The sequence below is a fragment of the Drosophila miranda genome, chromosome 2, assembly GCF_003369915.1.
Source record: "Drosophila miranda strain MSH22 chromosome 2, D.miranda_PacBio2.1, whole genome shotgun sequence".
Classification (NCBI taxonomy): domain Eukaryota; kingdom Metazoa; phylum Arthropoda; class Insecta; order Diptera; family Drosophilidae; genus Drosophila; species Drosophila miranda.
In genome coordinates this window covers 32,563,270-32,585,040 of record NC_046675.1, presented here as the reverse complement: position 1 = coordinate 32,585,040, position 21,771 = coordinate 32,563,270, and the positions used below count along the sequence as shown (strand labels likewise).

Here is a 21,771-nt window from a genome sequence, read left to right as displayed (position 1 = left end):
GAGCAAACAGTGGAAGATAGAGAGAGCCGGCAACAACAGAGAGAGGGAGAACAAGCTTATGCAATAAACAGACTCACGTTTTTGTTTACGAAAATATACATTCCCCCCTCCATTTGTTGATAAAGAAAACCTAATACTCTCGACTGAATGAATGAAACTTATCATCATTACCACTTCCCATTGATAAAGAAAAGACGAGTAGCATTGAGATAATTGGGGAATGAAATTTATACAAATATACTCAGTGGAAGATCTGTGATGAATCATTTACCCATTAAGTGCATCTTGCAGCAATGCAGTTCCCCTGGACAGGTTCCATTCACCGCGAATAGCTCATAGCAGGGTTCCTTCAAGCAAAAGCCATCGCACGTTTCCTCATTCTTGATGACATCTAAAGGATAAAGATACTTTGGTAGATGGGATCTTCGGTGAGTGGCCAGTCTTACACTTGATTTGACACTTGATTTCTGCCACCCAAAAGACCCCCAAAAGACAGACCAAACAAAGCAGCTTCATGATGTGTTGGCCAGAAAGAACGCAAATAAAAAGGCTTACGTTTGGGTCTGTTGAAGGTCTTTCCTAAGCGATTTGTTAGGCCTGATTAAAGGCCATTAAGGATGACCGATTGATAAAGTGGAACGGTATTCAAAACACGGGAATAATGATTCCTATTTATTCATATTGATTCATCAATATTTTCATCAGACTGAGGACGACAGCAGAATCCTATGGGACAATCTCCAGGACTCTGGTATATGAATTCACATCTTTCCGGCTGGCATTTGGCAGTGCACTCGTCTTTGATCACTAGGAGAGAGAGAATAAATATACACATAAATTACAGGATATTTAAGGATATAACTCACTCTTCTGTTGGCCGTGAATCAAGCCAAAAGAAAGTGCGAAAGCGAAAAGAAAGTACCAGAGTTTCATGACTGAACCACAAATGAATGGAACTCGAACTAAGAGTGACATTTTTATAGCATTCAGAGACTGCATTAAATCGGTTTATCTATGACTAATTTTCTGGGACACACTTTATTCATAAATGTTTAAATATTAAATAATTAAGTTAACAAAGGAAAAAAGTATTAATAAATAAGGGAAAGAGTCGGGGGAGTCAGTGGAGCATTAAGAGTACATAGTAAGACAGAGACTAGTGAGTAACTAAACCTAGACTAAGGTTTAAGGCTAAGCGGATCACCCACCCTAGGAAACGGTCCGATGATCAGTCACGCGTGTGATCTCGTATCCATTCCAGGTACTCAGTGACGCGCGTGTAGACACCTGGAGAGGGACAGAATGATTAGAAAAGATACAGAAGAAGAAGATGATTATAGGAACACCCACCAGGATATCCAGGCTCTCCGCACTTGTTGCCAAAGGATACCACCCCCAGCTGCACCCAATGGGAGTCGTAGCGCATCATCAGAGGACCACCAGAGTCGCCCTAAAGGGGAAAAAAGGTCATACTTCTGCCAGAAGATCTCTTTCCAGAGGCAATCCTCACCTGACACGCGTCCACCCCGCCATCGGAGTAGCCGGCACACAGGAAATTCTCATTGATCGGCTGGAAATAGCTGCGATCGCAGTCCTCGTTCCGCCAGATGGGCAGCTCTGCCTGCCGCTGGCTGGTGGACTCCTTGCCACCGTAGTAGGTGGTGCCCCAGCCCACCACAGTGGCCCTGCGTCCGGGCAGGCGCTCCTTCGGTGGCATTCGAATGCCTTTGGGCAGGCAGACGGGTATCACATATTTCGATTTCCTCACGGGTTTGTCCAGCACCAGGATGGCAATGTCATTATAGAAACCGATGCGAGAGAACCTATGAAAAATACCAGATATATCTGCCATCTATAGCTCCTGGAAAGGATCTGCGACCTACCGTTCGTGTGTCCGGACTTCCTTGACGGCAAATGTCACCGGATCCGAGGGCTCTGCATCTGTGGAGAGATCGATGTCGCCCAAACGCACTGTAAACTGTCGCGCAGCAAATCTGAAAAGAACAGATCCTTAGATCAGCAATAAATCTAAAGAAAATCTCCTGTAAAAAACCTACGGTTTCTGCCTGGAATCCCGCGTGCAATGGGCTGCTGTCAGGATATACTTTGTGCCAATCAAAGAGCCACCACACCAGAACTCCGTGCGCTTGGGGCCGTGCAGGAAGATGGCCGCCATCCAGGGCCACTGTCCGTTGGGGGCCTCCACGCCGCCCACGATGCGGCCCGTGGAGTACTCCTGCTGTCCGCACTCATCCGGATCCACAATGTTGTTGCCAATCTCATCCAGGCCTTCGGGTTCCAGGGGCACTTCTGTGGTTGTGGTCGTGGTGGTTGTCGGTGGCTTCTTCTGGGGAATGAGCACCAGACCAGAGGTGGGCCTCGTCGAGGGTCTGGCTGTTACAGGCCGCACAGTGGTGCGTTTTGTGGTGGTGCTGGTAGTGGGTTTTGCAGTCAATTTGAGAGGCCTTTGAGTGGTGCTTTGCAGGGCAGAGCTCTCCGAAGTGCTAACCGAAGACAGAGGACAGCACACGCCCGGCACAAAGAGGCTCTTGAAGCACAGGGACTCCCGCAAGCTGCTCAGATTCAGGAGCAGTGCTGGACAGCTGCTGAGATCCTCGCAGCGTCCCGCACGGCCACTTGGCGTCTTGCAGTAGTTCTCCACATCCTTGCCCGTGCCAGACTCCTCGTCGCTGCTGGCCAAAGCCAGTTGATCGAGAGGTCGTAGGGTCACAGGCGTGATCCTCGTGGTGCTGGTGATTGTGCTGCTGCTGGTGGTGGTCCTTGGGGTCGTTGGGATCTTGATCTTCTGTTGGATCTGCTGTGTGCCCTGGATCTGGCTGGTATCTGCATTGGGTTTCTGTTTCAGCTTCTGTTTGCTCTTGTTCTTCTTCTTTTTCTTCTTCTGCTTGAGCTCCTTGTTCTCCACGAACATGGGGGAGGACTCCACGCCGATCCTCTTGGTGGCCACCTGTTGAATGGCACTCAGATTCGCTGGCTTGCCCGCGGGCAGCAAACTGTTGGCCGAGAGTGTGATGGGGCTGTCCAACAGCTTCCCAGAGACTCCAGGCAGGGGCTCTGATCTCCCCAAAGGAGAGGATGTCGCCGTGGTGCTTCCAGTACTGGGACTCGGAGTAGGTGTCGCTTCCGTGGTGGAGGTGCTGCTCTTATCATCACTGACTTCACTCTCTGTCTTGGCCGCATCCTGTCCTCCTCGTGTCATGTCCACCAGCATGTGTCCCACATGATTGATGGCCCCCAGGGTCTCCGATATCCGATTGAATGTCGATTGAGAGAGCAATCGTGGCAGCGAGTCGTTGCTGCTGTCGCTGCTCCCTCCCCCCTGCTCCTCATCGCTGTCATAGTACTCGCTGGAGCCCTCCACATCATCCTCATCCTCGTCATCGTCCTCGTACGTGGACGTGGATTGACTGCTGCTGGCACTGCTCGCGGAGCTTATGCTCTGGCCGAGATCCTCGCGCAGCTGGCGGCCCAGTCGCTTGTCATGGAGTTGGGGCTGAAAGAAAGACGCTGCCTTAAGGGTTAAAGTTATGAATGTCCGTGACAACAAATCTCAGGTCGCTCGGACTTACCGTCGTTTGTCAGATGCAGAGGCTGTTCGTCGTCGTCCTCTTGGGCCTGTATACGCAGGAGTACGCCAGAAACGAGGACTAAAGAAAGAGAAATGATCGGTTAGACAAGGTTTCCAGGGATTTTTTGTGTTATATATGGGATCTATTGGATTGTCCCCGGAAGCGATCCTGGTCGCATCGTCCCTACTACGAGCAACTAAGGGAACGACGCGATGCGGAGGAGAAGCAACAACAGCAGCAACATTTGCAGCATCAGCAACATCAGCAGCAGCACCAGACGGTGGCGGAGAAGCCCCTGGAGCTGACCAACAAGACCATGACGCCCTATGGCTACGCCAAGCTGGAGGGGAAGACCCCAACGGTCGCAGCAGCTGCCCCACCAGCACCAACATCCGGCGGCACCACCACCAAAGGCGGCCTGGGCGGAGCGGTGGACAGTTCGATGCAGGACAACACACCGCCGGCAGCATCGTTACCGCCACAGGATTTGGTCCTGCCACCGCCACCACCCGTGTGGTATCCCCCGCTGTATGCCCCGTACGGCATCGATCCGCTGCACTTCTTCATCGACCTGCGCGTCTCCGGGCACATCTACGACCGCAAGAAGGAGAATGTCTCGCCATTGTCCAGCAGCAACAATGCGCTGGCCGCCAGCGGCGAGGACTCCTCCCCCGGCTCCAATTCGGGGACAGGTACCGTAACCGGAACGGGTGCTGGCTCTGTTTCCGCTTCCGGCCTGGCCAGCAATCTGCTGAGCAAGCAGCGCCACGGCTCCGCCTTCACCGTGCCCATACCCAAGTCGGCCCAAAACGATGCCATCAACCTGTGCTCCAACGGTTCTGGCGGCATGGCAGCCGGTGGTGTGACTCCCACTGGAGCTGCAGGCGCCCCGGGCGGAGTCTCCGCCTCTCTGGGAAAATTCGAGCACTACGCCAAGTATTACGATCTCGGGGAGAGAAAGGAGAACCATCCGGCGGCCTCGAGCACGGCGGCCAATCTGTCCGCGGCCATTTATGTTTCATTGATGGAACTTGGCTTTGTTTGCTGTATTCCATTCAAAAATGCTTTAATAAAGAAGCTATACTCATTCTCACTCTTTTAATATTATCAGATTAAAGATTATATGCTGAAAATGTAGAAAATTCCAATCTATTATTGAAAAAACATGTTAAAACTTTACTTTTTCTCTGCTGTACTCCCAATACTCTACTTTATAGAACATTAACTCTGTTTTGATGTCCTATCCACCAAGAGTGGGAATTTTAAAGAGGGAATACATTCAAGAATGCATTTAGAAGATTGTATCTTAGAGATCCTCGCTCATAAATGCCTCTAAAGAAACTGCAAAACGAGTATCTTGATATCGAGACACGTTTCGAGACCCCCCTAGAACACATACTGTATTTTTTTGACTACTTTTATCAGAAATTGGGTTTTTTATTCCAATTTTCCATGGAGTTCAAGCAAATTGTACAGTACTTCAGGTATAAAAGTATTTTCTACTGCCTACAACTTATCCCTTCACCATCTAGCCCCTAACCAAGCCTCCAATCTCTAAGGTACTCCTCAATAACAAGCCACAAATTGCATAAATCTTCCAAAATTCGCATAACTAAGCTTCTCAAAATCAGGCAAGCATTATATATGACTTTAAGTAGCCCTAACTAAAGGTTTTTTCCTTCAATTCTCATTGCTCTGGTCGCCAGCACTGACCTAACACACTTCAAAATCAAACAAACAATGGGCATTGCCTTATGCAAAGTCTCCTCCCTCCGCTGGCGGTTCGTCTTCGGTTGAATAATGTCACAAATTGGCATTACGCATACGAGTACGAGTGTATCTGTATCTGCATCTGTGATTGTATCTGTAAGTACTTTGCCTCCCAAAATGAGAAAGTATGTCGCTGGTTATGACTCCAATCCTCCCCTGCTTTTTGGCAGCGTTTAATGTTTATTTAAGTTTTTTGTGGGGCTGCCGTGACATAATCTCGTCGGATCGTTGGGCTCCACTTGGCTCCGCGTTTGCTTAATGACTTGACATGTTTTCTTTTTGGATCTCCCCATCAAAAGAGGAGGAAGTGGTAGTTCCTGCTGTTCCTCAAGGTCGCCCGGCCCCTCCCCGACCCCTTAAAAAGAGATTTCACCCAAAAAGAAAACCAAAAACCCAACAAATTGATTATCTTCCAACGATTTGGGTTAAGTTTTTTTAGTTTTTTTGCTTTTATTTTGTCTGGTTTTTGCGGCTCATTAACATTTTTCGAGGTGTGCGCCGCCGCGCCACTGCAACGAACGCTCTTTATTTTTCTGGTTTTTTTTTTTTTTGTCACTTTCACTTGGAATAAAATGGCAATGCTTTGGTCTGCTTTGCCACCAGGCACAATGAAATATTTTGGGCAATTACAGGGCTTATACAAAGATCCAAGAAATTTTTGGAGTAGCAAAAGTGAATGGCCCCAAAAAAAAAGGCGCCCCCAGACGCAGACCCGACACTTTTTTGGCATAGAAATGAGAGTACTGCGAGGTATTATTTGTGGTTCATTGTTTGGCAAAGACTTTTGTGGGGATGGCTGAATGGTTGACCTGAAAAGGTGTCACACTTTCCATTGAAATTTAACAAAAAGTGAAAATTAACAAATGGAAATCAATATTTAGAGCAGACTTTTGTGATTTGTCTAGGGTTTTTATACGCGGCGCTGAAAGAGTATGGGAGTACGAGCTAGAAGGAAGCTTTTCCGGCTCTATAAGGTATATGTATTCTTATTCAAGGGTCATCATTGGGGTCTAATTCTCAGAGCCTATAAGAGCTAAAGCAAGCGGGTTTCTTGTCCAGAAACTTGTGATATTACCCTTTATTAAATATATTTCACAAGTCTGCTCTCTCACATCTCACATCTCACCTAATTTCTGTGGCATACCAAAAAAAAACGAAAAAATGCCGAATTATAAAGAATTATCATATTTACTAAATTGCAGAATAACTCTTTCAAATCGGAATATTTATATAGCCAGAGTGAGCAAAACTCGAGGTAGAAGCCCCTGTCATTTGGCTGTTTGAACACCTGGCTTCTTGAACACTTTTAATGCCAGAACAAAGCGCTTTTTGGTGCATAACTTTTAGGAAGCATAAGCAGATCGTGTTTTGATATATAGAAACTGTGTTTTCTGGTTTGTTTCTGCTCTTCAAATATTATTAACATTTCCAAATGTATTTCTTTAGTACTTTTGTATGTTTTTTCAGTGCTTTTTAAATGTAAAATGAAAAAATGTAAGCCTTAACAAAAATTTCAGTCGTTTGCTATGGTTTCTCAAATTTGTTACACCATCAAAAACAATTTCTAAACATTTTTAATGCTTACATTTTACCAAAAAGTCTTTAGAAAATGTTCAAAATTCATTGTATTTTTTATCTTTACTAAGACGTAAGCCAATCAAAGCCCACCAGCTGTTTTTCACTCGGTTTTCCAACGTTTAAATGAAAGTGAAAATGAAAATCCCCCCAGCCCCACAAAGAGAGATGTCATGCGGGAAAAACTATCATTTGAAGCGTGTGGCAGTGGCAGGGGCAATGTGCAACAAAACAGCTGCCTGCCTGCATGACTTCCGAAAGCCGCAGTCGCAGGGGGGAAGGTGGTGGCATTAAAATTGTGTGCACTTCATGGTCAGGCCATAAATAAAACCCGTCGTCCGTCGGCCGTCGGCTGGAAGTTTGGGGGAACCGGCAGCAGCAGTGGCACCTGATGGGGCTCGGAGGGGCAGCCAACATCAACGGTATTTTTGTATGTGTTGCATAATAGATGGTCAGGCCTGCTGTTGCGGTAATACCAAGAAAAAACACGTACACGGAGAGGGGTCTCTCTCTCTCTCTCTCTCTGTCTCTTTCTTTCGATTTGCATTTGCCATTTGTCTGTGACGTCACTTGATGGCCGGAAGTTTTATTGCCTGCAAACGAAAGTTGCCGCCACAAAAAAAAACACACGAACTGCATTTCGACTTTCGATGCCCCCAGCCCCATCCCCATCCCCATCCCCATCCCCAAGGAAAAAGCGGCCCCATCAAAACGTCCCGTGTTTGTTGCCTAAGTCATTTGTTTGTTTTTGCACAAATTAACAATAATCTAAATCACTGCATTAATTATTACAAAATGTCACATGATCTCCCATTTGGAATTTGGGTTAATTATTTGTTTTATAGGTTTTTTACGCACCAAAACACAGCAGAAGAAATGCATTCGAATGCATCTTGCCAAACATTGAATCGATTCGTATGGGTTTTTTTTCGTTTTTCTTTCAGTTTTTCAACATTTGCCAGACCGATTTCGTTCACTTTGCTTTTTGTTTACTATTATTTAACACACTCAACGAAACACCGCACGTCTCTCGCGACGACGACACGAACGAACGAAGCGAACGAGCGAGCGAACGAACCCAACGAAACGCAGCGAAAACGAAACGAAAACGAAATTGAAACGAAAATGAAAGTGTTAAAAGTGTTTCGTTTCGTCTTCGAGCCTGGGCTTTTTATATGGAAATTGTCTCGATTTTAGCTGCCAATTGGCTTTAATTGAATTTTGTAATATTTATTTTTATACGCCACTCGCCGCACGGATTGCAAAATTTGCGATTGCCAGAGCAAAATTTCACTTTCAATATAAGTTTATTTTTTGTTGTTTATTTCTGGTGTTGTGTTATTATTCCAATATTTGGGGCTTGTGCGTATTGCGGCTCCTGCTTCCGTGTGCCGTTGCTGCCCGAATTCGACTGAAATTGAAACTGAAAAACGGCCAAAAGACAAAACCTCCAGCGACGTCTCGAGGCACAACAATCGTACAATCTTTTTTTAGTCGTTGTCAGGCAGCTTTGGCATAGGCTTTGGCTTTGGCTTTTGTGTTGTTGCTGTTGCAGATCGTTTCGTTTCGTTTTCGTTTGTGTAAAGAGTGGAGAAGGGAGTGCTGAGCGGGGAGTGCTGTGCAGAGAGAGAGAGAAAGAGAGAGAGACCTAAGAGCCGCAACGGTAGCTGGATTTTTACTTTCTTCAGACTTTTGGGCATTGTCTGGCAGTGACTGTCTCTCTCTCTCTCACGCTGGGCCCCAGAGCCAGTAGACAGATCAGATGAAGAGCCTCACACCAAAGAGACAGCAGCAGAGTCCCAGAGGCAGAAGAGACTTGCAGATCAGGCAGAAATATGCAACAGATTGCAGAGTGAAGCTTTGTCGATGGAATCTAGAGAGTACCATACATTTTCCATAGAAGTTCTATGACAGGAAGGGGGATATAACGATGAAAAACGATAAGCCTAAACAATGAAGAGAATTTCTTATTTCTTGGGCAAAAATCTGTATAAGTTCTTTGACTAAAGTGGTTTGAAAAACTCACACAAAATTTGAGAAAAGTCGGAGGGATTTTAGGGGGGTTTCTAGTGCTTAAATCTGTATAAATTCTGTAGTATAAAGGGGCGTTAAAGTACTATCTAAAATACCTTCAAATAAAGAAGAGATAACCTACATTTTTAATTGATTTTTATTGAAAAAAAATATTTACATCAAAATAAAAAAAAAAATATCCATCTTTTAAGTAGATTTGTATTAAAATAAATTTCTATGAAATCAATGCCCTAATCGCTTATAAAAAGAAAGTCTAAAGAGAACTACAGAGAGGTTATAGTAAAACCATTTTAGGGGTTTTTCTTAAACAGAAGTCTGGGATATTTCTTAGACAAACATGTCTATTAATTCTCTATCTAAATAGATAGTTAAACGATACCAAAACATCTTCTAAAAAGCAGTAAAATCAATCATATTTTCGTACATTTCTTCGGAAAAATCGGCATAATTTGTTGGTATGTTCCTCAGGCACAAATCTGGCTCTCTCTCTTTTTCCAACCAATGGAAATTGACTTAACCAAAATCTACCTTGAACAACAACCCGCTTTGAACCCATCCATCGTCTCGTTGGGGCTAAACAAATTTACATTGAGCACACACCCACATAAAATACTCGTACTGAAGGCACTAGTCGGTTTCGGGGGCTCAACCTCAGGTATTCCCCGGTTTGCACAACCTTCCTATGTTTCTCATAGAGGCACAGCAGACAGTCGAACGATCGAGTACAGTGAGTGAATCATATTCGGACTGTGGTTTCCCCAAAAAACTTATTGGTCTTCGGTTGGCCTTCTTAAAATGCTAATAATTTCAAGCGAAAACAATATAGACTCGTATCATCGATGGAAAGGAGAAACCCAAACTAAACCAAACCAAAATTAAGTGGAAATCCTTGGATCTTCGGAGAAGAAGAGCCCAAGGAAACCATTCGCATTGGAAGATCTCCCTTTCATACTCTTATCTTTGTCTCATTTGCTGGATTTTGTATATGTTTTTGTGTTTTTTTTGCTCTTTGCTCTGCTCGTCACTAACGACCGTGAAATGGCAAAAAGTGTAAAAGTGTAGAGCGTGTGACCAACATAATTAATTGGGTATTCATAAAGCCCGACCCTCCACACACTCTCCAACCAGTAGAAACGAAACCCAAGCAAGTTCCATTGTTTGTCCAAATGTTGACACCTTTTGGAAAGAAAAAGCAGCGCGAAAAAATCGTCCAACGTCTAACGAAGAAGAGTGTTAATAAATGAATGGGTATGCGGCCCCCTTGGGCCTAATGGCTGAGAAAATGTTGGAAAAATATAATGCCAAAGGGCCATAAAAAATTGTTAGGGTAAAGAGGGGGTCTATCAAGAGAGGTACCTATCGTTAGAGTTCATTGCATGGCATGGCTGTAAGCTTTAAGCTAAGACAAGGGCTTTTCAAACAGCTGTTTGAATCGGCGTGTACTACCGTTACAAGGAAAGCCCAGCAAAAGCTTACTCCGAAGCTTAATTTTCGTGTAACGACCATGAGGAATCATTTCCGAAAACCAAAAAAAGGGTCATAAATACATGTTCCAGGGATCGCAAACTTTTTTGTTTCATTAAGAATTAATGAATCTATGACATAAGAAATATTTCATCAAAATCGGTGGTTTGGTTGAAAAGATATAGCGGCTTTACTTTTGAAAATTGTGGAACCTATTCTGAGCACATTTCGCAACAACATAAATAGACCTTTCGATTAGATCAATATTATAACAAAAGAATGAAGAAACACCATACTCTCTCTCCATCTCTCTCTTACATTGTAGCTTAGCCATCCAACGGTGGGTTATCATTAGCGCAGCAGAGAGGTGGGTTCTGTCTCTCTCTCTCTCTCTCTCTCTCTCTCTCTCTCTCTCTCTCTCTTAAAGAGTACCTTAGCCGTCCAACGGTGGGTTATCATCAGCGCAGCAGAGAGGTGGACTCTTTATTTCTCTCTCTCTCTCTGTCTCTCTCTCTTAAAGAGTAGCTTAGCCGTCCAACGGTGGGTTATCATCAGCGCAGCAGAGAGGTGGACTCTTTATTTCTCTCTCTCTCTCTGTCTCTCTCTCTCTCTCTCTCTCTCTCTCTCTCTCTCTTACAGAGTATCTTAGCCGTCTCAGGGTGGGATATCATCAGCGCTGCAGAAATATGGACACTTTTTGTCTCTCTCTCTCTCCCAATGAAACTCCGTTGGGGTATGATTTTTCTCTCTATTTATTTACAATTAAAAGCATTTGTTTGTTTGAGACATAAATTAATTAGAAGTAATCATGTTTTCCGCTTAATTCTACAGCAGCTACAACGTCACTGGAACTGGATCTCTGAAACATGAAGCTTGTTGCAGGAATTGTATTGTTTATCGATTATAATAATAATTAATAATAATACCAATATTATTCATATCTTCAGAGTGTGTGTGGTGTTTCCAACAATATTTTGTCTATGTTTTAAAATTCATACGACTTAAAGCTTCTGTGCGCCTGAAAGCTTAAGATTTAAGAGATATATATACGATATATGCGATATATATGCGAACAATCAACGTTTAAGAGCGAGCATATGTACAGAGAGAGGGGGGACCAGGAGGACACTGAGAGGAGTGCCTGTCACATATTACAGATACTCGTAGAACACACACCAATAGATGCCATTGAGGCTGGCAAAGAGCGCCGGAAACAGGACCCGCGATGTCCGATCGATGTAGATCGCCCGCTTGAGCCGCTCCTGGGCGGGCGTCAGCTTGGGCTTCGGCAGTTCCGGCTCCACTGGCGGCGGCGGCGGTGGCGGCGGATGAGCAGCAATGCCAGGCGTCAGGATGATGCGCGACTCCTGGCGGGGTATCCAGGGACCATCGGCATCCAGGGGCGGTCGCACCACACGGCGTGTGGTGGTCACAATCTACGGAATGGCCACAACCATGAGAGATCTTTAGGGGAAAAGTATCTGTGAGTATTTACCCTCCTGTTTTTGGTCATCTCATCGAATATCTTTTCAATTTTCTCCATCTTTTCATCGGCCAGTGGCAGCATAGTGGGCTTACTGCCCGCAGGAGGATTGCCACCACCTCCTCCCCCGCCCGCGCCCGATTCAGGATCCTTTTTGGCCGCCCCCTCGCCAGCCACTGGCTTGGGCGGATAGGCAATGGGCTTGGGTATGGGCGTGTCGCTCAGGACAATGTTGATCAGGCAGTACTCCATGAGAGCCATGAACACGAACACCGTACAGACGGACATGAAGGCATCCACGGCTTTCAAGTAGGAGACAGGCGGCAGCGAGGACTGCGACTTGGCGTGTTGCGTGGAGAGTGTGAGGAGGGAAGTGACCCCGAGCGTGACCCTGGCAGGAGCCGCCTCTGGCTTAATCCAGAAGGACACCCACGACATGATCACGATCATGCAGGTGGGTATATAGGTGTTGAAAACGTAGTACACGAGACGCCGCTTCAATGTGAAGACCACCTCCAAGCAGGTGAAGTTACCCGTGGAATAGACTTGCGTACAGTCCGCCGTTTCGTTGCGTATAAGCGCCACTTGTGGCAGCTCTATGTTCTCGTCCACCACCAGAGGAGTTGTGGGGTCCCATTGGAAGATCAGATCATCTGTGGTGTGGGATACTGAGGGTAGAGGAAAGACCTTAAAGTAAAGACTTCTATGGAAGGGCACGCCGCGACTTACGGCTCTCCATTTGCAGCTTGCACTCCTGGGTGTCGTGCGGATAGATGGCAAAGTTCATGATGCACGATAGCTTAAGGGTCAGCTTGACCATGTACAGGATCGTCTTGTCCTTGTACAGCCACATATAGTGATTGGGAATGGTCATTGTCTGGAAGGTGACCGACTTGGCATTCTTGAAAAACGAATCCGGACGCCACATGTTCTTCAGCCAATCGACTTCCAGAAGACGATACTCCTGGGTCATGTTCTCGGGCAGACGCAGGCGATGATCCTTCCAGGTCTGGGCAAAGAACACATCCGCCACATAGGTCATGGAGTTCTCATCGATGGAGTCCAGGCCCATTACCGTCACATGGAAATAGACTATCGTGGGCTGTCCCTCCTTCTTGGGGGGTCGCATCTTGTCATATCGTTTGATGTCCTCCGGCAGAATGTCTGTGATGGCTAGACTTTGTCTGAAGATTGGATTTGGAATACATTCATTATAGATAGATAATCCCGATGGAATTTACTCACTGGAATTCCCCTTTGGCATACTGCTTGAGGCAGATGAAGCATATCACCAGTAGGAATATTTGTGCCACCATTTCTCTGAGCCTCTCTCAGGGTGCTTCCTGTGTGTGTACAGTAGGTGGCAAAAGACAAAAGACGGTAGGTATTGATACGTAAATCGGATATTTCATTGACCTTCGCCTTCGCAAAGGATCAAAGACGAAGGCACCCTATCGAAGGGTCCTCCGTCCTTGACAATCGACATTCGACATTCGAGATTCGAGAGCGATTGACACGTGAAAAGTAGCAACAATTATGCTGCTTGCCCAAGTAAATAAAAATATAACAAAGGACCAAAAGGACAGTAAATCGGCCTCGGCATTGGCTGGGATGGATGGCAACCCTGGCAGGCAGGCAGTACCTGTCCCTCTCGGTCTCTCTCTTGCCGCACAATACCCGTCTTAAATCACAATTAAAGCCACTCGAAGGCTAACCAGGGTAGAAGCAGGGGTGGGAGGGGGCACGGGCACTGCCGCCGCTCCTTAAGTGGCCCATGCGCCTTTTTATGCGCCTCGATGATGCGGTGGAGGAGGGGCAGAGCAAGCGGGAAGCAATGAAAGAGGAATCACCGCCAATGCAATATAGAGGAGCAGCCCCCCATTAGACAAGGACAATTGTCAGAGGTAGGACTCGTGCTCGGGTTTTGGGAAGGGGTTTTCTTGTTTTAGTTTTTTATTGCGGGAAATTGGGGACAACTTAAAGAATCATAAATGAGTCATTTTTACTGGATTTGAATAGAATTTTTGGACAGATTTTCATCATTTAATTGTGGAAAAACTCAGAGAAAAATTTTATAGAAAATCACGTCATGAAGAGTAGGGTTTTTAATCTAAGAAAATAAAAACGAAAGTATAAAAATATTACGGGGGAAAACTCTTTAAAGGGTAAGTATTGAATTATAGGAAAATGTGAAAAATTCTTCGATTAATTTTCCTTTAATTCATTTGAAATTTATTTTATGAGCTGAAGATTCAGGATTGTACGAATTCAAACCCCAAATCAATAGGCAGAAAATATTGGACTTTTTTTAAATTAAACAGACATTTTTTTCTCAAAGATCTTTAAAAGAGGACTACTTAGTTTTATGGCGTTAATTTATCAATTTTATAACTATTTAAAATCAAAAGCTAAGATTTTCTTTAAAAATTAATAAAATCTTAAGGATCCTTAAACACTCCTCCATATTGTGGGACAGAAAAAGACGTGCTGGGGTTTTAAGCAGGGGTTACTCTTGCCATTTTCAATAGATACAAGTTTCTTCAAAATGTTCTTACACAATCAATAGATGGAGATGGTTCTTGTTTCCCCTCAAAACCTTCTTCTGGGTTTCTGAAGCACTGAATTCTTGCTAGATTTCTAGAATCTTCCGAGCGATTGCATAACCATCAGCTCGTCAATCTCTTGGATATATTTGAAACACCAATTTTTTCCATTAATTTAACACTTTTGAAATATCAATTTTTGCACGAATAAATATTGAGACAAATATTTATATATAAATAAATAAATATTTATTTAATTTTAAAGAATTTTTAAAGATTTTTCCTTTTTTAGTTTTTGTTTTTTGTTCCGATCTGAACGTCTTTGCAGTTCGAACTTTCGCTGGCAACTGACAGTTGGAGGCGCCTCCGATTTGAATTTAAAAGCGTTGCAGCGGCTAACGCGAACCAACCGAAGGATGTCAGGCAGGATGCTTGACGATGATGTCCTGTGTGTGTATGTGTGTGTGCGTGTGCAGCGGGGGTTCGTTCTTTTTCAGACTGCGGTTTCGTTGGGAAAAACAAAAGTGAAAGCCCGCTGGAAAATTATGTTGTATACTTTAATATCGGGAGGAAAAACAAGGAACTAAAGACAGGATGCTGCATATATCCGAGTGACAATGGAGGCGACTATATGTATGGGCGTGTGTATCTACTACTACGATATATATAGGACACAGGCAAATATCCTTCTGCCTCGTCGTCGTCGTCTGTTTGTCTTGCCTTCAGTCACTTAACATAATTTCCTCGAGTGCTTTGGCATTGCCTCCGTTTGCCACATAATCCGTGCCCTGCTCTGCTCTGCTCTGCACTGGGGGTGCTCTGTCGTCATCGACATCCCGCCACATGATGCATGGCCAGGACCTTCATTTGTCTATCGATTTGAGGCAATATTTAATTCGGGGAAATTCTCATAGATTTCCCTCCTTCGGCCCGTCTCGGGTTTGAATCTTTTTGTATTTCGTTCACACTTTCGTTGCTTAAGTTTTTGTGATTTTTTCCAATCCATTGGGGCCTTGTTAGAGGTCCTTCCGCAACTTGTCAAGTGCTGCCCCAAGGAGTGGCCCATTTGTCGCAGCGAAAATGTTGCAAGGGAGGGAGGGATGGATGTGGGAGGGGGGCATAAGTGAGCAGACACTTGGGGACCCCTGTCCACATGGCGGCTAATGAATGCAACGGCACAACGGTAATCCAATGAACCCTCCCGGCCCCTGCCCCCACCGCCTGACGTCACACGACGGAATGCACAAATCAGAGGGAAAATAAAAGAGGGAGAGAGAGGAAAATCAAGCCTGGAAAATCAAGTTTAATGAGATGACAAAAGAGCTTTGGTTGAGTGGCCAAAGGGGGGAATACCAAAGCTGATGGGAGTACAGTTCGTTAGGGGGGAAGAAGAGTGGTGTAGAATGGAAAGGTAGGGGTGTATCATAGGGGTTTAAGCATTTAAGAGTTCTAGCTTTAGAGTTTTTATCTTGCTTATTTTCTATATAGAGAGTTTTACTGAAGAAATGGAATGGAAAGAGGGGAAAAAAAGAAGAGAACAAGCTAGAAAAATCAGATATCTAAGATCTATGAATAAAAGATTTATAAATATAAGTTTTTAATCAGTAATTATAGAATACGTGAGCTCCCTATGCTCATATGATGGACAGCACATTTAAGTGAAAGTTAGGATAGTACATAGTACAATACATAGTATCCATCTATCTATTAGGCAATCTAAAAGGGTTTCATCGCTTCGTTCTCTCAGTAGAAACCTCTGGATATCCAAGAGGATACCTTAGAGACCTTCCACTTTCATCCATAGAAAATGGCTTCTTTTTATCCAATCCGTATATAGAAATTACCAAAGAAAATATACTCGCATGTAGATAAATAGATACTCTTCACCCTGGGAATACCTGTTGGGGAGGAAGGGGGGGGGTGATGATTGCCTGCCTTCCTGCCCTAACCTTGAAGCAGTTGTCGCCCCACTAGAGACATGTATGGCTGTATAGCCTATAGAGGTCCCTGGCTGCCTCTCATTCGGGTGGCGGGGAGGGCCTTTGCCAAACACTCAACGCCTTGCCGCAACACTCTTCAAACGGCACAGCTACACGTTGCATCGCATCCTTTCTGTTTCTGGCCTCCGACACACAGGCGGCACAAGAAGCAGAAGGACTCGTCGTTATTAAATTATCTCTGATGCGATAATAACACACTTAAGCACCCACAGACCCCCAGCTCTCTATAGATGGGGAGATGGCTATAAAAAGCCGCTGATTTTTCTATAGTTTATTCGAATGCAGTCGAGCTTGGACCCCCACCGAACCGACCTGAGTGCTCAGGCTCGTGCACGCCTTTCACAGAGACGAGACGTTGCCCCGGCGTCCTGCTGCTGCACCACTAAGTGGTGCTCTTAAGTTTCTGCTGAGGGCAGCACCAGCACCCGTAGCCGTAGCCGAAGCCGCCGGAGCTGTGGATTTTTCGCAAAAGGTTTTTGGCGCACTTTCAATTTGAAAAGAGAGGGAGATTTTTTTCACTTGTGTTTTTGGCTTTTGACAGCGGCTACGTCATAAAACAGAATTTGTGAAAAATATATTATGTATGAACAAAAAAACATTATTGAAATAGATTCTGCTGCGGGAAAATGTATTTTTTGTAATACTATAGTGGTTCTAGTGACGTCAATTGAGGCAAGGTCGTGGAAATTATTAAGAAAAAGTAAGACAAGGAGCAGGCCCCAAGGCCTGGCACGGCGATTCAGCTCCACTCAAGCGGAAATCACAGAAGATCGGAGATTTCAAGATGTACAAAGTTGGAAAATATGGAGCTGAGGAAGATTGTGTGGTTTTAATCATGCTAGAGGTAATTTAATCTAACAACTGGTCTATCGATCATCGATAGCTCTCAAACAGTGTTGAACAACGTCTCTTGCCGTCAGCCTTTCCAATCTCTCTGTCATCTCATTTCCTGGCCAGTGGCCATAGAACCGCAGACAAAATGGCTTAAAAATGAATAAGCAACTTGAATCGCAAACACACCAGTGCCCCACAGAAGGCTGTGACCCACATTTACTCCCCCCCAATATGCGGAAGTTTGCTGAATGAAAAACCCACCCACCCACTCTCTCTCTTTAAGACTCACTCTCTCCAACTCCTGTCTGTCCTACCCTCTACTTCATTCATGAAAAGGCCCCAAAGCGGAGGACATTGAACCGCTTTGACAATGTTAATAAGGGAGTTGCCAGCCGGGTTGTGAGGGTGGCGTAGGGTCTGAGGGGCCCACACCCCCAGCCAAGCAACAGTTGCCATCAGAGAGAAAGGGAGGCTCTCTCTTGAGAGAGGGAGACCGCGTGGCGTCCAGGTGGGCGTCAGCAATGTTGACAAACAAAACCTGTAGCCGTTGGCCAACACGTGTGCGGTTCCAGGGTACAATCAAACGAAGGGTGGGGTTGGGCCTCCCTTCCTGGGTTTCATTATACAAGTTTCTTCAGAGAGCGGAACCCTTTGTAGACTGAATGCCCTACCTGATCCGTATCATACCCTGCCCGTGCAGTTCTCTCCCTTATCTGCGTGGAAGTGTGTGTGTGCGTGTGCCTGGGAGGCAGTGAGAGAGTGGGGTGGCCCGTTCGCCTTGCGATGCGCCTGCGCCGAAATCCAAAAACCAAAAACCAGCTGAGCCCGAAGCTGGTGACGTCGCCATCGATTTTTACACGACCCGCAGGACGCGCACTGACTGCAGTTTTTCCTGCTGTTGCTTGGCCAAAAAAAGAGGATAACAAAATGCATTAATAACTGTACAGAAATTCCCTTAAACGCGACCATCGACTGTTGCATACTTCCAGGCGCAGCGAGAGTCCTCGAACGCGATCGACAAGATGATCAAACTGCGACCATATGTGCCGTCAAAGCGCATCGCCATACGGGACTCTTCCATCGATGAGGACATCAGCGACGATGTGGACGATGAGGTGTTCATCAAGGATGCCCGCTCGGCCAAGGTAAGGATCATCCACGGCACACATATGCATCCATAATAAACCCATTGTATCCACCTTTAGCGCAGCGAAGAGCAGGGCCTGAAACGCCCCCTGATGGCGCCACGACGCAAACACAGCTCGGGTTCCGTTTCCAGCTCGGGATCCTCCGCTCCCATCATGAAGCTGCACAAGCGACGACGCTGCGGCCGCTGCTGCGAGCCCTTCTGCTATGCGCTGGCCGCCTTCACCGTGATCTGTGCTCTGCTCAGCCTCGCCGCCCTCATGCTCACGCTCTTCCCCCTGCCGCTGCAGAGGATCCGCCACTGGTGGCGCGAGGATCCCAACCAGCTGGCGGGCATCTCTGCCGCCGGTGCCGCTGGCGCCTCCTCCAGCATAGGGTATGGGAGCAGTTTGGGCAGCGAGTTCGTGCCCTGCACGCAGATCAGTGTCCAGAAGCGCTGGACACGCAGCCTGGCGCGCATGAACAGCGAGAGTCCGCTGCGAGCGGCGGATCTGAACGGGGATGGCGTCCAGGATGTGATCTTTGGCTATGGCGTGGACGACAACATCCACTACGAGGGCATACCCCTGCCCAGATGCAAGGCCTCCCAGGGCGAGGACGAGGTTCCCTGCGAGGGCGGTGTGGTGGCCCTTAATGGCAGGGATGGCTCCATTCTGTGGCAGTCCTGGAGCGTGGCCAATGTCTTCTCGCTGCACTGCAGCGCCGATGTGGACGGGGATGGCGGCACGGACTGTGTGGCAGCTGGAAGACTGGGGGTGAGAATTATTAAAGTCTTTTAGTGGCTGAATCCTTACCGCAAATTCCTTTTGTTAGATGATTTATGCCATCAATGGACGCACTGGCTCGGTCATCTGGCACTTCCGTGAGCTCGAGGTCGAGACCAACTCCCCCATCGTCATGGATCTCTATACGATCAATGTCCTTCGCGATCTGGATGGCGATGCAGTTCCCGAGCTGATTGCCGCCCATCTGGAGGAGCGCGAAGAGTCCAAGGCGGGGCACATCAAGCTGATCTCCGGGAAGACGGGCAAGGTGATCCGCAGCATCCCCACGCCCTACCGCGAGGAGATGTTCGTGCCCATCCAACTGCTCACCCAGGCGGACGGCACCGATGTCCTGCTGATCCTCACGGGTGGCCAGAACACACCCGGAGGAGTCTACTCCCTCCGCCTGCACTCGTTGATGGCCCACACGAGTGAGAAGCATTTCACGCCGCTCTACCAGCAGCCGGGATCGGGTCTGATGGTCCCTGCCGTCCTCACCGATCTCAATGGGGACGGCACCTCCGATGTGGTGGTGGCCGCCTTCAACAGCACCGTCTACGCCTTCAACGGGGCCAACTACAGCGTCATGTGGAACTACACCTTCCCCGCCAGCGAGTGCGTGAGTGCCATCGTGCCGGGCCACTTCAACCACGACAATGTCACCGATTTCATGGTCAAGTACAACTCGGGACCGGGCTTCCCCGTCTACTACTACTCGCAGACAACCATCCTGGATGGACGCACAGGACAGCCCCTGCTCAACGCCATGATGACGGATGCCGGTGGGGCGAACAGTCTCCTCGGAGGAGTCTCCATTTCGCAGAGCTTCGGGGGAGACTTCTTCCTGCACTGGCAGATCCAGTGCCGCAATAAACCCAATGCCCGGGATGCCTACGAGTTCGTGCCGGACAGCGACATCATCCTGCAGGCCCGGGCGGACACCTGTCGCCTTCGCTACAATGAATCCACGGTGCTGAAGCTCTACGCGATCGCCCGACACATTGAGCCGCCAGGAGCGGTGCTCTTCAGCACCGATGATCTGGAGGTGCAGCTGAATCGCACACAACGGCCGGCTCCAGCCGGCAAGCAGTCACCGCTCAAGCACCCGAAGCTGCTCAAGAAGCTGCTGGCCAATCGGGAGCAGCTCCTGCGCCAAGTGGCTGAGGCGGAGCAGACGGTGAAGCGCAAGCATCACAAGCACAATCCGCTGTTGGATCAGCAGCTACAGGAGCTGTTGCCTAACGAGATTCCCCCCTTCGGGGGCGGTGTCTATCCCAAGGAGTTTGTAAGTATACAGATTGATTATTCAAATACAGGCAGATTCCATTGAGTTCACTCACCACACCCCGCAGAAGGACTACGGGCAGATGCCACTGCCACTGCCGCCAGATAGCCCAAATCCGATGCGCGTGCCGGAGGAGTACGAGATGGTGTACAACGACGAAGTGCCTCAGCTGATGGAGAACGATCGTCCCATCCATTTGCGCAGCAAATATCCTAGCGGCAGCAATCGGGACGTGCGCAGCGGCAGCCTCGACAGCACAAGCACCACTAGCACCCCCACCACCAGTCTGCCGCTGTCCGCCCAGTCGCCGCTCAGCCTTTGGGATCTGGAGCTGGACAACGAGGCCAGGGAGCAGGCCGTAGAGGCGGCGGCGGTGGCGGCCCAGAAGAGCCGTCGGCGACGCAAGCGTCAGCGACGCGAAGAGACCTCCTCCAGGGCCACCACAGCGGCCGGCGAGGAGGGAGGATCAGAGGAGTCCGATTGGTATTTGGCCTCCATTTCCTCAACTGGGGTGCTGCTGAAGGCCCTGGGCAATGCCAGTTCGTCGCTGGACTTTGCCTTTGTGCTCAACATACGCGAATCGGAGGCCTATCCACCGCTGTTCTCCCCCCAGGATCTCAGCTGCGTGGAGGAGAAGATCAGCGCCTATAAAAGTGAGAGCATAGGAAAGAAAGTGAAATCTGTATATTGTTATTTTCTATTTTGCAGGCTATACCATCGATAATTTGCGCGTTTTGCGCAAACAGTTCCTCAAGCAGTGCCTCAACGAGCGGCTGGTGGACTCGGAGCCCGCTCTGCCCAAGTACGAGTCGCAGTTGATTGTGACCCGCATTGGGATCACCTGCACCTGCCGATCGCTGCAGCCGGGCGAGGTCTGCTCCGAGCTGGATCCCCTGGACGCACAACGTTGGACGGAGTTCATGGGTAATCATGGTCATGGTTACTATGCTAATCGCTAATCGCATTAGGACAGGAGCGGGTAGAAGCAGCATCTGCGGTTTGGTTTTTTTGGCCGCCGCGGCCTGCAAAATGCGATTCCTTTAACTCTCTCTCTCTCACTCTATTTGTCTCGATGTCACTATTGTAATTAATCGTAATTTACGTGTTGTGGGGTTTCTTGTAATGGTAACACAGTATTTACATGTGTATTTGTGTATATTTTATGAGTTTTTTTAAACAAATAAAGTACAATTAATCCAATTCAAAAGTACGGCGCGATAGCGATATCGATAGCTCGCAGAGCTGCCAGGCGGCCAGACCAAGAACAGCTGTTCGAGGGCTGC

General features: G+C 47.3%; 3 protein-coding genes across 4 annotated transcripts; 1 reads left to right on the top strand and 2 right to left on the bottom strand.

The window, feature by feature from the left end:
- Positions 1-204: 204 nt before the first annotated feature.
- LOC108157110 (serine-rich adhesin for platelets) lies at positions 205-8,414 on the bottom strand. Its single transcript, XM_033390187.1, has 9 exons — positions 7,794-8,414; positions 3,591-3,668; positions 2,058-3,528; positions 1,884-1,994; positions 1,511-1,823; positions 1,351-1,450; positions 923-1,287; positions 447-807; positions 205-391 (listed from the first exon to the last, which is right to left on the bottom strand). Exons 1-7 carry the CDS (start codon positions 7,837-7,839, stop codon positions 1,229-1,231), a joined length of 2,178 nt encoding a protein of 725 aa, XP_033246078.1. The 5' UTR covers positions 7,840-8,414; the 3' UTR covers positions 205-391; positions 447-807; positions 923-1,228.
- A 2,753-nt stretch (positions 8,415-11,167) lies between these two features.
- LOC108156213 (glycine receptor subunit alpha-4) lies at positions 11,168-14,847 on the bottom strand. Its single transcript, XM_017287551.2, has 5 exons — positions 14,472-14,847; positions 13,162-13,259; positions 12,646-13,100; positions 11,929-12,584; positions 11,168-11,869 (listed from the first exon to the last, which is right to left on the bottom strand). The coding sequence occupies exons 2-5, from the start codon at positions 13,230-13,232 to the stop codon at positions 11,585-11,587; spliced, it is 1,467 nt and encodes a 488-aa protein (XP_017143040.1). The 5' UTR covers positions 13,233-13,259; positions 14,472-14,847; the 3' UTR covers positions 11,168-11,584.
- LOC108156211 lies at positions 12,290-21,688 on the top strand. Of its 2 annotated transcripts, none has more exons than XM_033390186.1 (6): positions 12,290-12,370; positions 18,283-18,438; positions 18,499-19,194; positions 19,253-20,488; positions 20,556-21,141; positions 21,197-21,688. In XM_033390186.1, the coding sequence occupies exons 1-6, from the start codon at positions 12,353-12,355 to the stop codon at positions 21,445-21,447; spliced, it is 2,943 nt and encodes a 980-aa protein (XP_033246077.1). In that variant the 5' UTR covers positions 12,290-12,352; the 3' UTR covers positions 21,448-21,688. The 2 variants fall into 2 exon arrangements, with proteins under 2 accessions (XP_033246077.1, XP_033246076.1); XM_033390185.1 differs by lacking the exon at positions 12,290-12,370 and adding an exon at positions 17,024-17,303.
- Positions 21,689-21,771: the final 83 nt, after the last annotated feature.